The 19202-nt window shown below is 47.9% G+C and overlaps 2 protein-coding genes across 2 annotated transcripts in view; both read right to left on the bottom strand.

The window, feature by feature from the left end:
* Positions 1 to 510: 510 nt before the first annotated feature.
* On the bottom strand, positions 511 to 10683 carry LOC115031326 (zinc finger protein 862-like). Its single transcript, XM_029478736.1, has 4 exons — positions 10653 to 10683; positions 5920 to 6038; positions 3435 to 3539; positions 511 to 2769 (listed from the first exon to the last, which is right to left on the bottom strand). Exon 4 carries the CDS (start codon positions 1610 to 1612, stop codon positions 734 to 736), a length of 879 nt encoding a protein of 292 aa, XP_029334596.1. The 5' UTR covers positions 1613 to 2769; positions 3435 to 3539; positions 5920 to 6038; positions 10653 to 10683; the 3' UTR covers positions 511 to 733.
* A 2531-nt stretch (positions 10684 to 13214) lies between these two features.
* LOC115031285 (zinc finger protein 862-like) overlaps positions 13215 to 19202 on the bottom strand; it is an 8830-nt gene continuing 2842 nt past the window's right edge. The window contains exons 3-5 of the mRNA XM_029478207.1: positions 17631 to 17742; positions 15825 to 15929; positions 13215 to 14189 (exon numbers count right to left, since the gene is read on the bottom strand). Of these exons, the coding sequence (XP_029334067.1) occupies positions 13936 to 14189; positions 15825 to 15929; positions 17631 to 17742 (471 nt within the window). The 3' untranslated portion in view covers positions 13215 to 13935. The remainder of the gene's footprint in view (positions 14190 to 15824; positions 15930 to 17630; positions 17743 to 19202) is intronic.

The raw sequence follows: 19202 nt of genomic DNA, 5'->3' as shown, positions 1-19202 counted from the left end.
CTAAACCCCACTGCCTGGCACCAAGCCAACCCAACCCAGCCTGGAACATGATCGCATCCCTGTCTGACATCTCCAGCCCCTGAATTTAATTCCCAGCAATGGGCTTTATCTTAGCAGCATATGCTCTACTGGTCAGACTGCTGTGTGTTAACTCATTCCTGGATGAAAATCACAGCACCAGGACACTGACCTGCAGCGGAGCTAGACCTAGGTCTGGGGTAGATGACCTCGAAACTGCATGTTCTTTACACTGTCCTGAGCTGTACACCAGGTAGGAGACACACCATCCTCCCCTCTTCTCCAGTCCTCACGAAGACCAAGGCCCGCACTCCTGTGCTCAGAGGGACCACAGGGTTTGTCTCCTGGCCCTTTTCTAGCTGGTCACCTTCCTACTGTTCCCACTGTTATTTTACCTCTGAGCCTGTGGTCATTGGCAGTGGGCTTGAGTATCAGGGTGACTGAGGCTCTGCAGGAACCCTGACAGCTTTGAAACCACAAATGGACAGGAAGTAGGGGCTGAGTCTCGGGCTCAAGCACTCTGCAATACTCCACAGGCCCTTAGACTCTGGCTCAGTGTGGGACTGGAAGCACAAGAGGCTTTTCTGTTTCCCATGCTAATGATCTTGTGTACTTATTGGCATGGAAGCCGGTAGGCTCCCGGGCACAGGCATAGATGTGGCTGAAGCGGCGTCCTGAAGAGGTCAGATACCAGTGCTGGCTGGCTGGCTGAGGGTCATACTCTGCAGCTGCCACACCACTCACTGCTGTCATCATGAGTGTGCCGAGCACCGCCACACCACTCACTGCTGTCATTCATCATGAGTGTGCCGAGCACCTCATTGGAGAGTTTGGTTCGCTCCTCCGTCCTGATCCTGCTCATGGCCTTGAACCCCCGTGCACAGCAGGAAGTGGAGATGGGCACACTGACCACCACAGCCACGAGTCTGCTCAGCAGAGGGAATTGGCAGTGCTGAGTCAGGGCGCACTTACACAGCATGGAGAACGGAAGGTTCTGGGTGGCTGCTTTCAAGCTCTGCCACTCCTTCAGCAGGGCTTCCTCGCTGTATCCCGCTGGGAGAGAAAGAGCACAGTACTTGGCAAGGCTGAGAATGTCATCATTCCCAAAGCAGGCCAGTTCGGTGCCGCCAGTCCAGGCCGTGGTGTTTAACACCTCCATGTTCCTGAGCTGGGCGGGCCGGTCTGCACTAAATCTCTGCTGGAGGTACTCAGCCCCCATCAGGATCATCCTCTCCCTGTCTGACTGGAATCGCTGCTCAGCCATCTCTACTCTGTTCAGGAAGATGCCATGGAGCTGCCCGTCCTGGAAGCCAGCATTGAACTCCTCTTCTTTAGGCCCTGCCTTTAGCCGGAGACTCTCCAGTGCCACATAGGCACGCCCCAGAGTCGAATCCAGCTCTGTGACCAGTGCAAGAGCCTTCTGGCATACCTCAGACAGAGGCTCATAGATGCTCAGAAAATCCAAAATGAAGTGGCAGAACTTGATGAAATGGAAGCCCTTCATCAGCTTCAGCATGCCTTTGGCCCTCTGACCAACCTGGTCCCCAGCCTCCACCACACTCTGGAGGTGCCTAGCCAGGGCAGGCCAGCTCATGACAAACGCATTCAGAGTGCGCCTTTTGCTGGCCACCCACCTGACGGCGCTCAAGTCCTTCAGACGAAGGATTTCCTGCTCCAGCGGGGCTGCGACAGCCTGCAGCTCACCGAGCCTCTTGTGTGAGGACTGATAAAACTTGAAGACAGTCCGGATGTGCCGGTCACACTTCCTCACCAGGTCGATGTTACCACAAGCATCCACCACGGCCACGTGCAGCCGATGGGCCACACTGTGCGCGGGCAGCAGCTGAGGGATGATCTCCCGGAACTTTTTCACGAGGCTTCCCTTGTGGCCCAGCGTGGCAGGACCATCAGTCCCCAGCCCCACCACCCAGTCAGGCTTCCGGAAAGGGACCTCCAGCTCATCCAGGGCAGTCTCGCTGGAGAGAGGGGCCAGGGTGAGGTAGGACTCCTTCACCTCCTGTCTGCTTCAAGTAGCGCATGTATATCCCCACGCAGGCCTGGCTGGAGGAGTCCACGCAGTTGTCCAATAGCAGGCTCCCACACGGGGAGCTCCGGATGTCTCTGAGGATTTCCTTCTTCAGAGTCTTGGAGATGCACTTGATGAACTGGGTGCACGTGGTGCGGTTCCGGTACTTGCCTAACAGTGTGGTGCCAGTATTCTGGAGCTTTTGCAAGACCTTGTGGAAGTCGTTCAGAGGCCTGGAGTGGTAGGCGGTGGAGTAGGAAGCACTGAAGAAGGGCTCCATGTTAGCTATGAGGTCGCTGGAGATCTCTGGGCTGAGGGCAGGCTGAGGTCTGTCACCTCTGACCTCCACGGTGTTGACGCACAGTTTGTACGCCTTACTGACCTCATGGTATTTTAGAGTTTCCACTTTAAATGGCCCAGTGTAACCTTGGACCAAGCGGGACGACTTGTCATGGAGAGTTGGTCTTTCTATGCACACAGAGCAGAACAGCTTGGTCTCTTTGGAGTCCATGACTAGCCAGGGAAACTGCCCAAACCATGACCTCTGAATGGAACGGGGCCTGTATGTGCTCTTGACACTCCTGGGTCCGTCCACTTCTCCTCCACACATGCTGGGAGGGCAGTGCATGCTACCTGCCTCCACAGAGGCTGCGTGTGAGATGGACTCTATAGCTGAGGCCTGAGTATGGCTGTTGGCTTCTCTCACCGCCACCCTCTTCTTTCTCCTTTTGAAGAAATTAAATTACGCTTAGATTTGTTGTTCTGAGCCATGTGGTCTACTGGCTAAGGCACCTTCACTGAGTAAGTGTCCCTTTGCGTAAAGCAGAGAAACTGAACACCACCTCTCTTTCTAGAGATGACTGCTAGCCTCCACGAGCCCTCCCCAACATTCCTAGTGAAGGCCAACCTGGCTCCCCAACACAGGAGGCAGACCCTTGTTTGTTCTTTCGCTGGCTTCCCAGCCTACTCACCCTGATACCACAGGACTCTGAGCTACCAGATACTGATGAACCCAATCAACCACCCTTAGATCACACAGGCAACCTGAATCCTCTTGTGAAGCTTCACAAGCAAGCGGGGTTAAATGCGAGCACTTTCTCGTGCGTCTCTGAAAGCATGTAAAGACTCACACGGAGAGGCTCCCAGCCAGGGAATGACGGACTGGGGTGTAAAGCATGTAGCTCGCACAGGCCACAGAGCTGTCACTGTTCCCCAAGAGGAAAGGAGAGGAGAGGAGCACCGAGAGTCAGGGCCACCCCACTCCTCTCGCCCAGTGTCCCCCATTTTCCTCTTCCCACCAGCTCTGCCACAGCTCCCTCAGCACACTGCTCAACAGAGGACCTTATTTTTTCTGCACGTCCCAGTGGCCTAGACTTTTCTACAATCTCACCTAGGGAGGGACTTTTCCCTGACTTTAATCCATCAGGGTCCTTGATCCAGGGCGCAGCTCTCTATTCCAGTTTTGTGATCAAGTCTGGTTTGGTAGCAGGAGGCTCTGTTGCAGAAATAAAGAGTCATGTTATCACTGGGCTGGCAGAGCACATAGCCCACCACAAGCTAGCCCTGTCCCTGTAATATGCAGAGATGACGGTTCTGTCCTTGCTACCACATCCAACAAGGTTTTATATTTAAATAGAAATGAACTTTAAAAATAATAGCTTAAGAAAATCCTCCTATATGAAAACAAGCAGGGGAAAGTACTAGAAGGTCTAGAGATACTACAGGGAACATGGAACCTTAAAACAGGAGCTAAGAATTTATCCTGAGGGTTGGAGTAGGGCTCAGCAGTTAAGATCACTTCCTGCTCTTCGAGAGGACCAAGTTCAGTTTCTAGCACCCACACTGGTGGCTCACAACTGCTCCGAAGTCCAGCTCCAGGAGATATGACAGTCTTCTAATCTCTATGGGCACCACACACACATGGCAGACATGCACAAACATACACATAAATAAAAATAAACTTTCTTAAAAGCATTTACCTATGTGTATGAGTGTCTTGTCTGCATGTATGTCTGTGTGCCATGTGTGTACCTGGTGTCCTCACAGGCCTTAGGATTAGAGTTACACAAGTGTGGGCCACCATGTGGATGCCAGGAATCAAACCCAAGTCCTCTGGAAGAGCAGCAAATGTTCTTAACCCTGAAACCTCTCTTCAGCCCCCAAAGAAATACTTTTAACAATAAAGGACTTCAAGAAAAATAATAAGGGCTGGAAAAATGGCTCAGCGGTTAAGAGCACTGACTGCTCTTCCAGAGGTCCTGAGTTCAATTCCCAGCAATCACATGGGGCTCACAACCATCTGTAATGGGATCTGATGCCCTCTTCTGTCATGCAAGCATACATGTAAATAGAACACTCATATACATAAACAAATCTCTTAAAAACAGGAACAAAAGACCTAATATCGATGGTAACAAAGCCATTATGGTGCTGCAGAAAGGAAAGGGGCTCAGAAACAACAGCAGAAACAGAAAATCCCAAAGTGCAGATTTACTGGGAAATAAAAAAGCAGAAAATAAGAGAAAAAGAAATAAAACAGCCTTGTCCAGCCTCAGTAGAAGAAGATGCACCTAGTCTACTGCAACGGGATATGACAAGGCTGGTGGATATCCATGGGAAGCCTCCTGTTCTCCACAGAGAAAGGGAAGGAGGGGTGGGAAGGGGGGGAATGGGAGGAAAATGGAGAGGAAGGTTTGATCAGGATATAAAGCAAATAAATAGCTTAATAAAAAAGGAACATTTTTTATAAAAAATTAAATATCTATAGACGAGTTGTTAGCATATTTGAAAAAGAAAAATAGAAAATTCAAAAACAAACAAACAAAAACAACTCAAAACTGAATTGTTAGGGAACAAAAGCAGAAAATAGAGAAAAAGAAACAAAACACAGAAGAGTTTTGAGAAATAACAGAAGAAAAGATAAAAGAAATCACTGAGAAAATCGGAGGAGGACACCTTCCCCAGCTATGATGCTACGGAGGGAACAAAATGTACTAATAGCCTCTGCAGGCATATCACGAAAGACCTTAGAACAATGCACTAGACTTTCAACAGTAATTATTACTTAATACTGCGCATGTCTGTAGTGGGCATGTGTGCACGAGTGACCAGAGGGGTAATGTGCCCCAGGCTGGAGTTGCAGGTGGCTGAGAGCAGCAGATGTGGGTGCATCTGGGTGGGGTGCCAGGGAGTCATCTGTAGATGAGACATGAACAGAGCCAAGTCCTCTGCAAGAGCAGGTGACGCTCTGACTGCTGAGCCGCTGGGATAGACGTTAAAGGCTCTCAGAGGAGAAGTAATACGCTGTGTTCAGAGATGTAGGAGTAAGAAGACCACTCAGGTTCTCAGCAGTATCAGTAAAACCACAGCAGAGCAGGGCTTTCCCATCACACTAAGGAAATGGTTTCCATCTGCAACCCCACACACATCAATCATCCCTCAGTCCTCGGGGTACCATGGAGGCCCCTGCAAATCTGCAGTGTCTAAAAAAGAAGCTTTTGCATCCACTGTGTGTTAGGAAACTACTTGAAGATGTGTCGCTGAAAAGTGACAACGTGACCAGGGAGTCGCTAAGCCACAGCTGTGTGGAAGGCTAAGTAAGTAGGTTGGTAACTCGTTTAGAAGGTCCAAGAGGAAAGTGCTGAGATAACCAATGAATGCAACCGTCCTCAGGATGTGTGGCCACAGGGAAAGACAGCAGAGGAGGAGTGTCTTAGCCCCACTGGCGAGAGTTTGTTTGGGAAGAATCGAAGCAAGTACAACAAAAAAATCTAACCCCCCCTCAAAAATATGAAAAAATTCTACAATGAAGGACAAAGCACAATGTAGCACTCAGCAGTAAATAACACACAAACACAATCAGGCAAATAACTTACATTGATGCAACCATAAAAGTTTGCTGTTCCTGTTCTAAGAGGATGGAGGGGGAGAAGTGGACCTGGGTGGTGTAACAGACCATGTCTTCATCCTCCACAGTAGGAATCACCAGGTACATCTGCAGTTAAACCAGGAAGAGCAATGAACACTTGCAAAGGGTGCTTACTGTGTCTGCCTATGAGGGCTGAAGACATCAAATACAAGGCACCAGCGCCAGGAAGATAGCTCAGCAGGTAAAAAACTTGCCACCGAGTGTGACAACCGGGGTTCAATTTCTCAGACCTACGTACACTGGAATGAGAGAACCAAATTCCCACAAGTTGTCCTCTGACAGGCAGGCATGCACACATATACAACAAATTCTAAACAAATAAAATATAATTCTAAAAGAGTTGAAATGGGTCTGTTGCCTCTAGCAGGGCAACAAGGCTCCTACTAGACACTTCAGGCTAACAAACCAAAAACTCAGTGGCAAAAATGGGTTTCCTTTTTTGCAGTTGGCCAGTGAGAGACCACAAACCTTCAACCATCATAGGAAATGTCAAGGTCACTGATTATCCTCCAGAACTTGATAGGACAACCCTGTTGCTATAGACACCACAAACTTGAGTCTTGGAACATGAGCAAATCAAGCTCGTAAGACCTAGAAGCACTGTCCCCCATTGGTTAGCACTCACACTACAAGAACGGTGCTATGCACACTAGTGGGGGAAGTAACTACCCATTTTACCCACTTATTGAACCCTGCAAGCTACAACAACAACTGGCCTGGCAAGGCATGCCCACTGGTGCAACAGTAAGGTAACTGTCTTGAGAGTAACCAATCACTTGCTGATTACTTTTAATAGTAGTTCCTTAAGACAGACTCGACACCTGACACCATCACTGAGGCCAAGAACCTATGGCTAGACAGGGCATAGGCCCGAGGGCAGAACGATTACTATCATTGTACTTAAGTGAACATAGTATTTAACAACCTGCTAATGGCTTATCAAAATACTTATAGGTTAGTGCATCTCTCAACCCTCATCAGAAAAGTTTCTTTCTTCATTCAGTAGATGAATCATTCAGTAGATGGCAATTAATGGAGGCCCACAAGTAATCAATATGCAGGCCATAAAGACTGGAGTGCTCAGCTCTGCACAGCTATCTCCCCATCACAGAGATCACTGCAGAAGAGGGGGCAGGAAGAGTGTAAGCGCCAGTGTTTTCCCACACACAAATGTGCAGCTGCACATATGAACAAGGGTAGCCATGACAGCATGCACAAGACTGAGCAAGCTCAAGTCAGACAAAATCCAAGCACTGGGAGGGGAGGTAGGCACACAGTGCCACCCCTTCTGGCATTTGATGGGAAAGAGAGAGGTGTAGCCCATGCTCCACCATGAAAGGCCATGTACCCAAAAGCATAATTTGGACTCAATGAGGGTTTTTTTTTTTAAATGATACAAAGTTAGATGGGTAAGGAAAGGGTGTGGATCTGGGAAGAGTTGGGGGAAAAGGGTGAATACAATCAAAACACTTTGTATAAAAATTATCAAAGAGCTGATTTTTTTAAAACAAGACACCCGCCACCTCCCCTTCTGGAGTAGGGTCACGGCACAAACACAGAGAGCACAACACTGCTCTCTCAGCAAAGAGGGAGTCAAAGAGCCAACACGCAGGAGCTCAGGAAGCAAGGTGCTGGGGATGTCTGGGGGGAAGCTGTCAACTCAACTGTGAGCCTCTCCTCCTGCTGTAGGGAAGGTGGGGACTGAGCCACTCACTGCCTTTCTCCTGTGGCTGTGGCGCTGGTCACAAGAACAGCCGAGGCTGGCGCTTGGTTGACGGCCAGCAAGAACACCAAGCCCTCAGTTCCTCAACCACACAGAGGATTCTACCACTGTCGGGAACGAGCGTGCAGCTCTTCCTCCATAGGTCCTCTCAGGCAGCGCCTCCTGGCCAGTACCTTGATTCTGGGCCTCAGAGAACCACCGTAGGGAGCCCAGCCGAGCTCACTTAGCCTGACCTGGAGAACTTCAAGACAATAACGACTACTAAACCTCCCTGGCTACTCTCATCCCCAGGGTGGCAGGGTTCACCCCCAAAATCAAATCTAGAAGACTTCCTGTGATCCTAGCTTGCTCCCACCCTCTATCTCCAGGCTGCCCTAACCTTGATCCTTCTGCCTTAGCCTCCTGAGTCCTGGGATTAGGGTTACACACGTGCACCACCATGCCCAATGACAAACTTTATTAGTTTCTTACCAGCTAAATGTAAATTAGGTTTTTAGATGTTTTCTGGCAGGAAGCAAGAGACCTCATCAAAAACGATCAAAGTGTGAAAACAGAATGTTAAACATGGAAATAAAGGAGCAGTCAGATACTTTGCAGTTACAGGCAAGACAGTTCTAAGTGAATGAATCCAAAAATGAAAGACTGACAGGAAACACTGAGGGCTGAACTGGCACAGTTAACACTGAGAGAGGGACAGGCACAGTTAACACTGACAGAGGGTCAGGCACAGCTAACACTGAGAGAGGGACAGGCACAGTTAACACTGACAGAGGGNCAGGCACAGCTAACACTGAGAGAGGGACAGGCACAGNTAACACTGACAGAGGGACAGGCACAGCTAACACTGAGAGAGGGACAGGCACAGNTAACACTGAGAGAGGGACTGGCACAGCTAACACTGAGAGAGGGACAGGCACAGTTAACACTGAGAGAGGGACAGGCACAGTTAACACAGAGAGGGACAGGCACAGTTAACACTGAGAGAGGGACAGGCACAGTTAACACTAAGAGCAGAACGGGCAGTGGATGGAACTCAGAGGGAGAGCACTTGCCCAGTGTGTACCAGGCCCTGGGTACCATCCAAATGCCATGAAAAACCAGGTAGAACCAAGCCCTCTTCTCTATGAGAAGATGACTATCCTCTGCAGGCTCAGCACTGTTGGAACAGCCAGGTGCTTGTAACTGACAGGTGAGTGGCTATGACTAAAAGTCTATATCTGCTGAAAATCTCTGAGCCAACCAACGGCTAAACAGGTGGAAATTAATATTAAACTGACTGCACCAAACTGAAATGTCTATTTGAAAACAGATCCAGAGCTGGAGCTGTAAGCTCAGTAGTTGTGCTGGCTAGTCTTCTGTTAACTCGACAGAAGCTAGAGTCATCAGAGAACAGGGAGCCTCGGTTGACACGATGCCTCCATAAGCTTGAGCTATGTGCAAGCCTGCAAGGCCTTTTTCTTAATTAATGTTTGATAGGAGAGGGCCCAGCCTATAGCGGGTGGTGCCATCCCTGGGCTGATGGGCCTGGGTTCTATAAAAAAGCAGGTGAAGCAAGCCAGTAAGTAACATGCCTCCATGGCCTCTGCATCAGCTCCTGCCTCCAGGTTCCTGCCCTGTGTGAGTTCCTGTCCTGACTTCCTTTGATGAAGTATAATATTGAAGTGTAAGCCAAATAAAGCCCTTCCTGTCCACTTTCTGTCCCACTAAGGTGACAGAATCAACAGTGACCTACAGGGAAGGTGAGAAAGAGACAGACCATCCATTAGCTGGGGGCAGGCGGGGAAAAAAGACTAAAGGACTGGAATTAACTTTAACTTTAAATGACCTTATGTTATGCAGCTTGTCTTAGTTAGGGTTTTACTACTATAAACAGATACCATGACCAACGCAACTCTCATAAGGACATTCAATTGGGGCTAGCTTACAGGCTCAGAGGTTCAGTTTATTATCATCAAGGTGAGTGTATGGCAACATCCAGGCAGGCATGGTGCAGGAGGAGCTGAGAGTTCTACATCTTCATCTGAAGGCTGCTAGCAGAATACTGGCTTCCAGGCAGCTAGGATAAGGATCTCAAAGCCCACACCCATGGTGATACACCTTCTAACAGTGCCACTCCCTGGGCTGAGCATATACAAACCATCACACAGTGCCATCATTTTTATACCAACATGAAGAACACAAACGCGCTCATTCAAAGAGAGAGTCCGACTAGTAACAAACATACAAAGGAAGGCTCTTATCTGAGTCCAATGTATACTCAGTTCAGAGCAGCAGGATTCACTTTGGACACTTACCATACAAATGACTACAACCTGGAGGCTGTTCTCACATGGAAAATATGACTGCCTACTTGCAGAGTTGGTTTAAGTATCACATCAAACATACACAAAGCTTTCAACATCGGACCAGTCCTTGGCAGACATTCAGGCCACAGAAAAGCCACTGCCTCCACTTCCAGACATTAAGGATTGAGGGGAAAATTACCAAAAGAGAACTATGACGCACTCTTATGTACGTAGATCATACTACTTTGAGAAAAGATACAAGGAACAAAAATATCTTGCTGCCTAGCTGTCCGGTTGTGGTGCTGAGGTTCTGAAAGCACGCCACATTCATAGGCACCCAGACCTAGGGGACAAATTCAAGTCCTCTGTCACCATGAGAGAATGATTACTTAAGTAACTTCTGAAATGTCCAGGGAGCCATTGAAGCACTGCAATCAACTGGGTGGGTGGGATGGGTGTACTGCAGTGGCAGGGCATTCACCTAGCACACACGAGCCCTGGATTCAAACTTCAGTACCACACACCCATAAGACTAATTATGGAACTATGAATAATGACCAAAAAAAAGTATATAGAAGAAGAATGTTAGAAAGTAAAGCTAGAGAGATGGCTCAGTAGTTAAGAGCACTGCCTGTTCTTCCAGAGGACCCAGGTTCAATTCCCAGCACTTACATGGCAGCTCACAACCGTCTATAACTCCAGTTCCAGGGGATGCGATGCCTCTTCTGGTCTCCACCAGCACTGTAAACACATGGTACACAGATACACATGCAAAACACTCATACACACTAAAAAGAAAAAGAAAAAAGGGAAAAGTGTTAGAAAGAAATCCAGATTATAGCTGTAGTATAAACAAAGGGACATGCCAGTCAAGCAGTGATTCTGCAGCAGTTCTGAGAGGCGCTGCTGCAGTTCCTGTGTGCACACAGTGGCCTGCCCTGCCAACTCCTGCTGCAGTGCCCTCTAGTGAAACTAGGAACCACCAGCTCTAGAAGACAAAAGCTCTCTTCCCATCTGATGTTGCATGGCCAACTGGGGTGTCTGCCACAATGATGCAAAGTGAAGAAGGAGAAACAGATGCAGGAGAAGTCCGTACAGCTCTGCTATCCTCATAATTTCCCAAGGCTCCGGCCTACTGACATTAATGATGGCTGGAAAAGACAGAAGAGCCTCAGGCTATTGAGATGGAGTGGAAACCCTGAGAGGTCCACTTGTCTTCAGGCTCAGCTCATGCCATTCACATCCTCTGTCCTGTCTAGGTGTCCTTCCTTCATCCAGGGGACCTGGATTTATGTCCCTTTTAATACTTCGCTGAAGGCTTCTTGACTCCTCTCTCTCATACCCAGACTGACTGGTCATCATCAGGAGCCAGTAGCCCCAGGGTACTCTTCCAAACCTCTTATGGAACTCAGCTGTTTCAGTTTCACTCAAAGGCCTGCAGATGCCACTAGTGCTCTGGACACCCAGCATATGGCTGATAGCCAACTAATGGGAGTAGAAAACTGGGGCATGCATGGGCAGGAAGATGAATGAAGAGGTGATACAGTACAGTGAACCAAAGCAGGCAGGGTTCTGAGGGACAGAAGACAGGCTCATTCTCTACCCATAAGGAAAGGTCAAAAATGGGAGATTGCCACAGCTGCCCTGAGGTCTCTGACCAATGACAGTAGAGTAGAACAGCCGATGGAAAGCTTTACCCAGGGAAGCCAGCAGCTCATAGCTCATCTGCATCCCATCCCTGTAGAGCTCCTTCTGCTGCCTGTCCAGCAGGCTCCACTCCTCCCGAGTGAAATACACGGCCAAGTCCTCAAACATTGCAGGGAGCTCCCCGGCCGCCCTGGAAGCCTTAGCCCACTCCTTGTCAGGAGGCTCCTGCAACATGTTGGAGTGAGACACGAGGCATGTCTGCAGACTTCTGAAGACACCTTTCCCCCCGGAAAGCCCACCAAGAGGCTCAGGAATGAATTCCCTGCTGAAAGTCATCAAATCCACAAGCTCCAGATAGCAGTTAAACCAAACTGGCTCAGTCAAATCTAAGGATCATTAAGAAAGAGGAAAAACTCACAGGAGAACAGCATCTCTGATTGTACACGGCCACCTGTGGAATCCCGAGGTCACCTTATACCCACTGTGGCTGTAGAGGGGACTGACTGTCTCCATGATACACCAGCTGGATGTGAAGGAAGCAACAGTTAAAAAGAACTAGAGATGCTTTTAACTGAGGAGGGCTTTACCCACACCACATTCCCAGAGTCCCGAGGCTCTGAAGATCAGACCTGTTCTTACTACCTCCTAACGCTGAAAACCAAGAACAGGAAGAGAAAAAGCTTTGCTCTTCCTCTGGATTCTGAAAAAACTCCACCACGGTAGAAGGCTCCCTCCAATGTTATCTGTGAGGAACAGCTGAGCTACCAACTGACCCCTGATCACCAGCAGTTTACTGTTAAATCCTACTTGCTGGCAATAGTTGAGAGCTGGAGAAAACTTGAGTCACTCAAAGACTCCTTAGCTCCTGACTCTGAGCACTGTCATCCACTGGGGTCCAGCAGACCTGTACCAAATGGAAGGAAAGTACAAGGCTGGTGGCTAGGGCTCCGGGCAGAGGCCAGCACCGGCCACAACAGTTTATGGATTCTGGACTCCAGGAAGTCACTTCTTCCTGAGCTAGTTTTCTCCAAACATGGTGTATTTACCAAACCTTAGACACGGCTCATCACTTGTGAAAACTCTGCGACATTAAAAAGTTAAAGATAAGCCAGGCGGGTGATGCCTACCTTTATACGCTAGCACTCAGGAGGCAGAGGCAGGCAGATCTCTGTGAGTTAGAGGCCAGCCTGGTCTATAGAGCAAGTTCCTGGATAGCCAAGGCAGCTAAACAGAGAAACCCTGTCTTGAAAAAAAACAGAAAAGTTAAAGATGTGGACTATCACAGCATGGCCTATGCTCAGGCTTTTATGGTGGACCATTTCTTGAGTTCTTGGATAAAGATCACTGATCCTTCTGTGAGAAGTTAGGATTGGGCTTTTCTGCCTGTATAACAGAGATAACCCAGCCGTTGTCCCTACTAAATGACTTAGTACCTGTAAAGCATTTAAAGCAGCACTTAGTGCATTAAAGTACTGTGAGCTGGGGCAGCACCTAGTACATTAAAGTACTGTGAGCCGGGGCCGGAGACGCTCCCTGGTTAAGAGCACTTGCTGCTCCTCCAGAGGACCCTGGTTCTGTTCCCAGCACACACATGCTAGCTCCTAATGTTTATGACTCCAGTTCCAGGGCATCTGATACCTGATTCTGGCTCCCACAGCTACTGCATACATGTGATGCACAAACGCATGTAGGCAGACACTCATTTACATAAAATATCAGAAAATATAAAAGCACACGTGCTCTGGTGACCCCAGGATGCCAGTGCTGAGTACCGCTACTATTCTTTTTTCTATCATCATCTTCCATTTTATGTCATCTTCAGTATGGACCCCTCTCTACGGCACAACAATCAACACACGTGTTACCTGGCTGCAGAAATCAATACTGTCCTTAAATAAGGTGCTGCTATTTGAGGGACCGAGGATGTCACTGCCAATTTCTTTTTGCCTCAGATCCGACTCGCAGTCTAAATACAATGCAGGGATGGCTCCACTCCCTGAAGCATCCTCTGGTTCAGCTCTTGGGCTAGACAGGAGTTCATCTAGGCCATCAAAGTCCCCCAGAGGCCCTGGCAGGTAGAGTGTGGGGTCATCTGCAGTGAGGAGGTGTTCAGGGCTGGCCAGGATATCTGCAGGACTCTCCCTGTGACACTGAAGGCGGGCTGCCCAGCGGGGTCCTTGGCGGCCAGGGCATTGACACAGAATATGTGGGCCTTGCTCTTGGCGTGGTATTTGAGAGTTCCCACCTTGAATGGTCCTGTGTAGCCTTCTATTAACCGTGACCTTCTGTCTCTGACAGATGGGTATTCTCAGCAGACAGCACAAAACAGAGCTGCCTGTTCCTCATTCATGATCAGCCATGGAAACTTTGTAAACCATGACTTCTGGATGGAGCAGGGATTGGGGAGTTTCTTGTTTCTTCCTGTCCAGTCTTTCCCTGTTGTGCTGCTCTCTGTACTGAAGTGAGCATGGCAGGATTCCTTTTGCGGTGGCAGGTACTGTCCTTTCTCTCTGGTGGATCCCTGCGTATCTATTTCTTCCATACAGTTCACATGGGTTTTTCCTTTTGAGGAAAGAGAAAAATGGAACACACTCAGTCTAAAATAACACCACTTCCTCTCTACTTACTCTAAAGAATATTATAATCTAATATAATATTATAATCAAATTCTCGACTTTCACTTGTCTCAGACTCCTCACACACATCTTGCCTAAGGCAGAAAGAAATCAAACAGGTGTGCTTTAACAAAATGCTTTCTTTCAAAAGAAAAAATTAAAGGCTAAATACATTGTATCAAATGGCCATCACTGTGCCTTGATCAAGGCCACAATAGCCCTGTCCTAGGTTCACAGCTTACATAGGCTAAAACTCTGAGGGCATGGACACACCGGGTTTAGAGAGATCACAGAACTGGACAGCACTGTCCCTCTGTCCCTCTGTAGGAACTTCCCTCTGGGGTGGGCCTGACAAGAGGTTGGCCCTGGCACTCTGCTCAGGCACTGTAAGGCAAGACAGTCACCATTCCTCTGGGCATATGTACAACCCCAGGATGGATAGCATTTTGGTAAACTGCAATGTACCTCTGAGTACAATTGTCCCCCTTGTCTTCCGGTACTGTGTTCTAGGACCCTGGCAGATGCCTGGGCCATGGAGGGTCCCATACTCTCTATATACTGTGTTTTCCCCATCTATACATAAAAATAATATTGTAATTAAAGTTATGGAAATATGGTCTCTCTTCTTCAAAATACCTTACTGTATTATATTAACCATGGTTGACTTATCTGAAACTATGGAGAGACATCACTGATAAAAGTGGGGTACACACTGCAAATAAATAGGGCTACTGCAGTTCTATCTGATGATGCAGATGATGTTCAGGGCTCAGCTCCCTTTATTACACCCTAACCATTCAAAGTTCCAAACTCTCACGCCCTCATGAAGACTTTTCTTCTTCAAACTAAACTGGAACTTTCTTTCTATACAGGAAATGAAACAGACAATTGTAACTCCCTGACGCCACTTCTTAGGCACCAACCTAAATTTCAGTGGTCAGTAGCCAAGGGCTCAGTATTTTTGTTCAGTCTACAAAAACTGAACATGAAGCTATTTATAGCTGTTACAACCAAAATGAAGAGCCACGCAAGGGGAGACAAATGGGACTCTGCAATCTTTGCAATCACAGCAGTCCAAAGATGCCTGTGGTCTATCTGAGGAAACCACAAGAGAGAGCAAAGTCTGTGGTTCTGACTAACACAGGGCATGGGCCCTACTACCTGTGTTCCCACAAGAGGAACTGTGTTCACTCTGTCATCTCCTAAAACACAGATGCCAACCCTAGGACTTAGCAAACAGCTGCTCATTCATTTCTTCATTCACTTAGTGACAATTTTACTACTGTGTGCCAGGCACTGTTATGGGCACTGAAAATAAAGCAGAAGGTGAAACAGTCGCATCTCTTTAGAATTTCCAGTATAAACAAACATATGGTACAGGGCAAACACCACAGGGAGGGGTTGAGAGGGCAGAGTACCAGGGCAGGCAAGGGTGGCATTCAGACAAGGTAACGGCTATGGGAAGGACAGTGTTCCTCCTGTGCTTGGTGGAGAACAGGCAGACAGCAGCTTGGCCTTTACTGCTCCCACCCTGCTCCTTGTCAGTAGATACCCGCGGCCTCTATGCACACACCACACTCACCAGGGTGATGGTTCAGAAGACTCCTCTGGCCCTGGATGCTGCCTAGCCATGGCTTGGTGGCTTGCCCCAAACCACGGAATAGCTCACGATTGGCAGCCGTCGGTCCTGAGTTGGGAACACAGAAAAGCCATGAGGGCTTGGCTCCAAGTCCTAACACAGAGCGGGAGGGGCTCTGCCTGGGACATCCTCAGTGTTGTGAGGCTATGGGTGGTGTAAGAACGTGAGAACCAAGTGGTCTGGCTTGGTGGTTTAGAAACTCTGCTGTGAGACCCCTAAGAGAATAGAGCACAGGCAAAGCTAAAATGGTATTAAATCATTAGTTCAAAGGGCTGGAAAGATGGCTTAGTAGTCAAGATCACTGGCTGCGGCATCAAAGGACCCTGATCCAGCTCCTAGCACTCACATGGCAGTTTACAACCACCTCTAACTCCAGTGCCAGGGGATCTAACACCCTCTTCTGCCCTCTGTGGGCACCTGGCACACACATGGTGTACCTACATACATGCACATATAGTAAAAGCAAATAAAAGGCAACTTTGTGGGACACAGACCCAGCACTGGCACATAGTCCCATCTGCCAAGAGATGCCAGGGAGCTGTGCGTGTACACAAAAACTCCCCATGGCTCAATGTTGGCAACTTAAACACAGTAAAGAATCCAAACTAAAATAGGGAAAGCTGAAACAACAAAGCAAAGTGGAGCAGAACTCCCACTGTGAGCCACTGCAGCCTGGGAGCTACTGCCTTACATCTGAAGCTTCAGGGACTTGGTGGTTTTCATCTGTATTTAGCAGGCATGGAGACAGGACCCAGACTAGCTACAATCCCACCACCCACACAACACTGAGGTCACAGCTCCCACACCTTTATCCACCCTCTGTGGAATGAGAAAGGCATGAACAACAGTCATTAAGCTGCATTCAACAAACACAAGGTAATTACCCTCATGCAAAAGGCTTGGGGCCGTGGGGACTAGGAATGAAGTTGCAGATAGAGTGCTTGCCTAGAAAGGACAGGGCTCTGAGCTCAGTCCCAGTACTTGAGGAAGTAGATGCAGGAAGATCAGAAACTCAAGGTCATCGTTGGCTATACAGGGAATTTGAGACCAGCATGAGCTCTATAAGACTATTAGATTTGGGGAAATTTCAACTTTTAAAGTATTTGCACTTTACCAGTAGAGCACCCTAATGTAAATTCTCCAAAAATCAAAAACCTATGAGTGCAGATTTCAGAGTCTGGAGTATTTCAGATTGTAGATTTTTGGATTATGGATACTCAATCTAGAATAGAACATGCATGTGCACAAACATTTTGAACACAATTACTTCTGTCCTTGGCACAAAAGGTAGCACAAAAGCAGAGAAAAGTGTAAAACAGAAGAGATGAAAAATACCTACATTTGTGCAAAGTTTCTGGACTCATTTAATCTCATTAAATTGTCTTAAGAAAATCAAGGCCTCAGAGGTCGAAAGCACTCGAGTATCAATGTGTGGAGCTGGAGAGAGATGAGGTTTGCCAAACCAATGCTCTGACCACTACTGTGTCCCTCCAGGGTCCTGGGGGCTCCACAGATCCACAGGCTGTTCCACCCTGCACAGGGAAACAGCTCTAAGCACTGGGTAGCCAGGCATTTCCTATTTGTCCCGGCCAACTTAAAAGAGAAGAAAAGGACTGGGCTTGAGCAGATGGCAAAGTGACCCAGAGAAGTCAAAGAACTGCAAAAAATTCTTCAGGATGCCCTGGCCCAGATGAGACAGGAGACACTGATCTAGACTAAGGGTGGTGGTAGAGATGCTGGAATCCATACCTCGAGGTGCTGTCAGCTTGTCAGTAGTAGAGAAGTCCTTCTGCGGCTTACCCAGCAGCAGCCACTCTTCCTGCAGCAAGTACAGGGTGACGTCATCAAAGGTCACAGGAACCTGAAAGGGAAAACCCTGTCAAGTTCCTCTGAGGCACATCTTCCACACTGGTAGTCAGAGCTCCTACTCCATGGATTTACCAATGTGTGGGCTGGGGTAGGAAGCATTATTGATATTCATGCACAACCTGTAACTAATCTCTCTTGCAAATCACACATATGAGTGTGAATCACAGTGGAAAAACACAAGAAGTCCCGGCTACTGAACTCAACCGGCGTCATCTTTATGAGGCTAACCTAGGAAATCTATTATTTTTACATTGTGTGTGTGTGCATGCACATATGTGTAAATTTGTAGACCAAAAATCGATGTCAGGTGTCTTTCTCAATTGCTCCTCATTTTAAAAAAATAATTGTTTGTTTACAATATTTGTGTGCATGAGTATTTTGCCTGCATGTATGTATGAGTACCAATGATGTCTAGTGCCTGGGAGAGTCAGAAGAGGGTGCCAGATCCCCTGGAACTGGAGTTACAGATTGTTGTGATCCACCATATAGGTGCCAGGAGCTGAACTTGAATCCTCTTCAAGAGCAACAAGTGTCCTTAACTGCAGAACCACCTCTCCAAGCCCCAGAGGGAAAAAATGTTTTATATCATTCTCATCATTGAAGTAGAACTACTATTATTTGGTATATGACTTCCAAAAGTTTTGTCTATAAATACGTAAAAACTGAACAGTTTTAAAAGCAGTTGTTGGGACCAGCAAATGGCTCAGCAGGTAAAGACACTTGCAACAAAACCTGATGACCTGCGTTAGGTCTCCAGAAGCACACAGTAGAGGAAGAATACTGACCCCTGCAATCTGTTCTCTGACTTACCCACATGTATGCACACAGCATAATAATACAGAGTAGTGGAATGATACTGCAAAAGAGATGCTTAAAATAAGCATTTGTGTCTTTGAGCACTGAGTCTTCCAAAGGCTACTGCAAGGCTACTGAAAGGCAAAGGAATGGGGCACATGCCAAGACAGCCTAGGGGACAGGTGTGGAGAAGTGGGAGAGAGAATCTGATCATATGGAAAGTACATCCCAGGATGAACGCTGCACACAAGGATGCAGTCTATTCCTCCGGGTGCAAGTTTAAAAAAACAATGCCTGTGACCAGAAGATACAGTAAAGCACACCTGCCCAGCTGTGGGGAGACTGAGGCAGGGCGAGATCAAGGTCAGCCTGTATACACAGTGAGATCCTAGCTCTCAAAACAAACCAATCAGCAAACGAAAAACTCAACTGTTAGCTGGGCAGTGGCGGTGCACGCCTTTGATCCCAGCACCTGGGAGGCAGAGGCAGGCGGATTTCTGAGTTCGAGGCCAGCCTGGTCTCCAGAGTGAGTTCCAGGACAGCCAGGGCTATACAGAGAAACCTTGTTTTGAAAAAAGAAAGAAAGAAAGAAAGAGAGAGAGAGAGAGAGAGAGAGAGAGAGAGAAAGAAAGAAAGAAAGAGAGAGAGAGAGTTGGG

Source organism: Mus caroli, chromosome 6 (assembly GCF_900094665.2).
Source record: "Mus caroli chromosome 6, CAROLI_EIJ_v1.1, whole genome shotgun sequence".
Classification (NCBI taxonomy): domain Eukaryota; kingdom Metazoa; phylum Chordata; class Mammalia; order Rodentia; family Muridae; genus Mus; species Mus caroli.
The sequence above is the reverse complement of the archived record's forward strand: the minus strand, read 5'-3'. Positions and strand labels throughout refer to the sequence as shown.

Excerpts from the sequence above, each read along its gene's own strand:
- LOC115031326 (XM_029478736.1), bottom strand. The coding sequence starts at position 1,612 with ATGAGCTGGCCTGCCCTGGCTAGGCACCTCCAGAGTGTGGTGGAGGCT.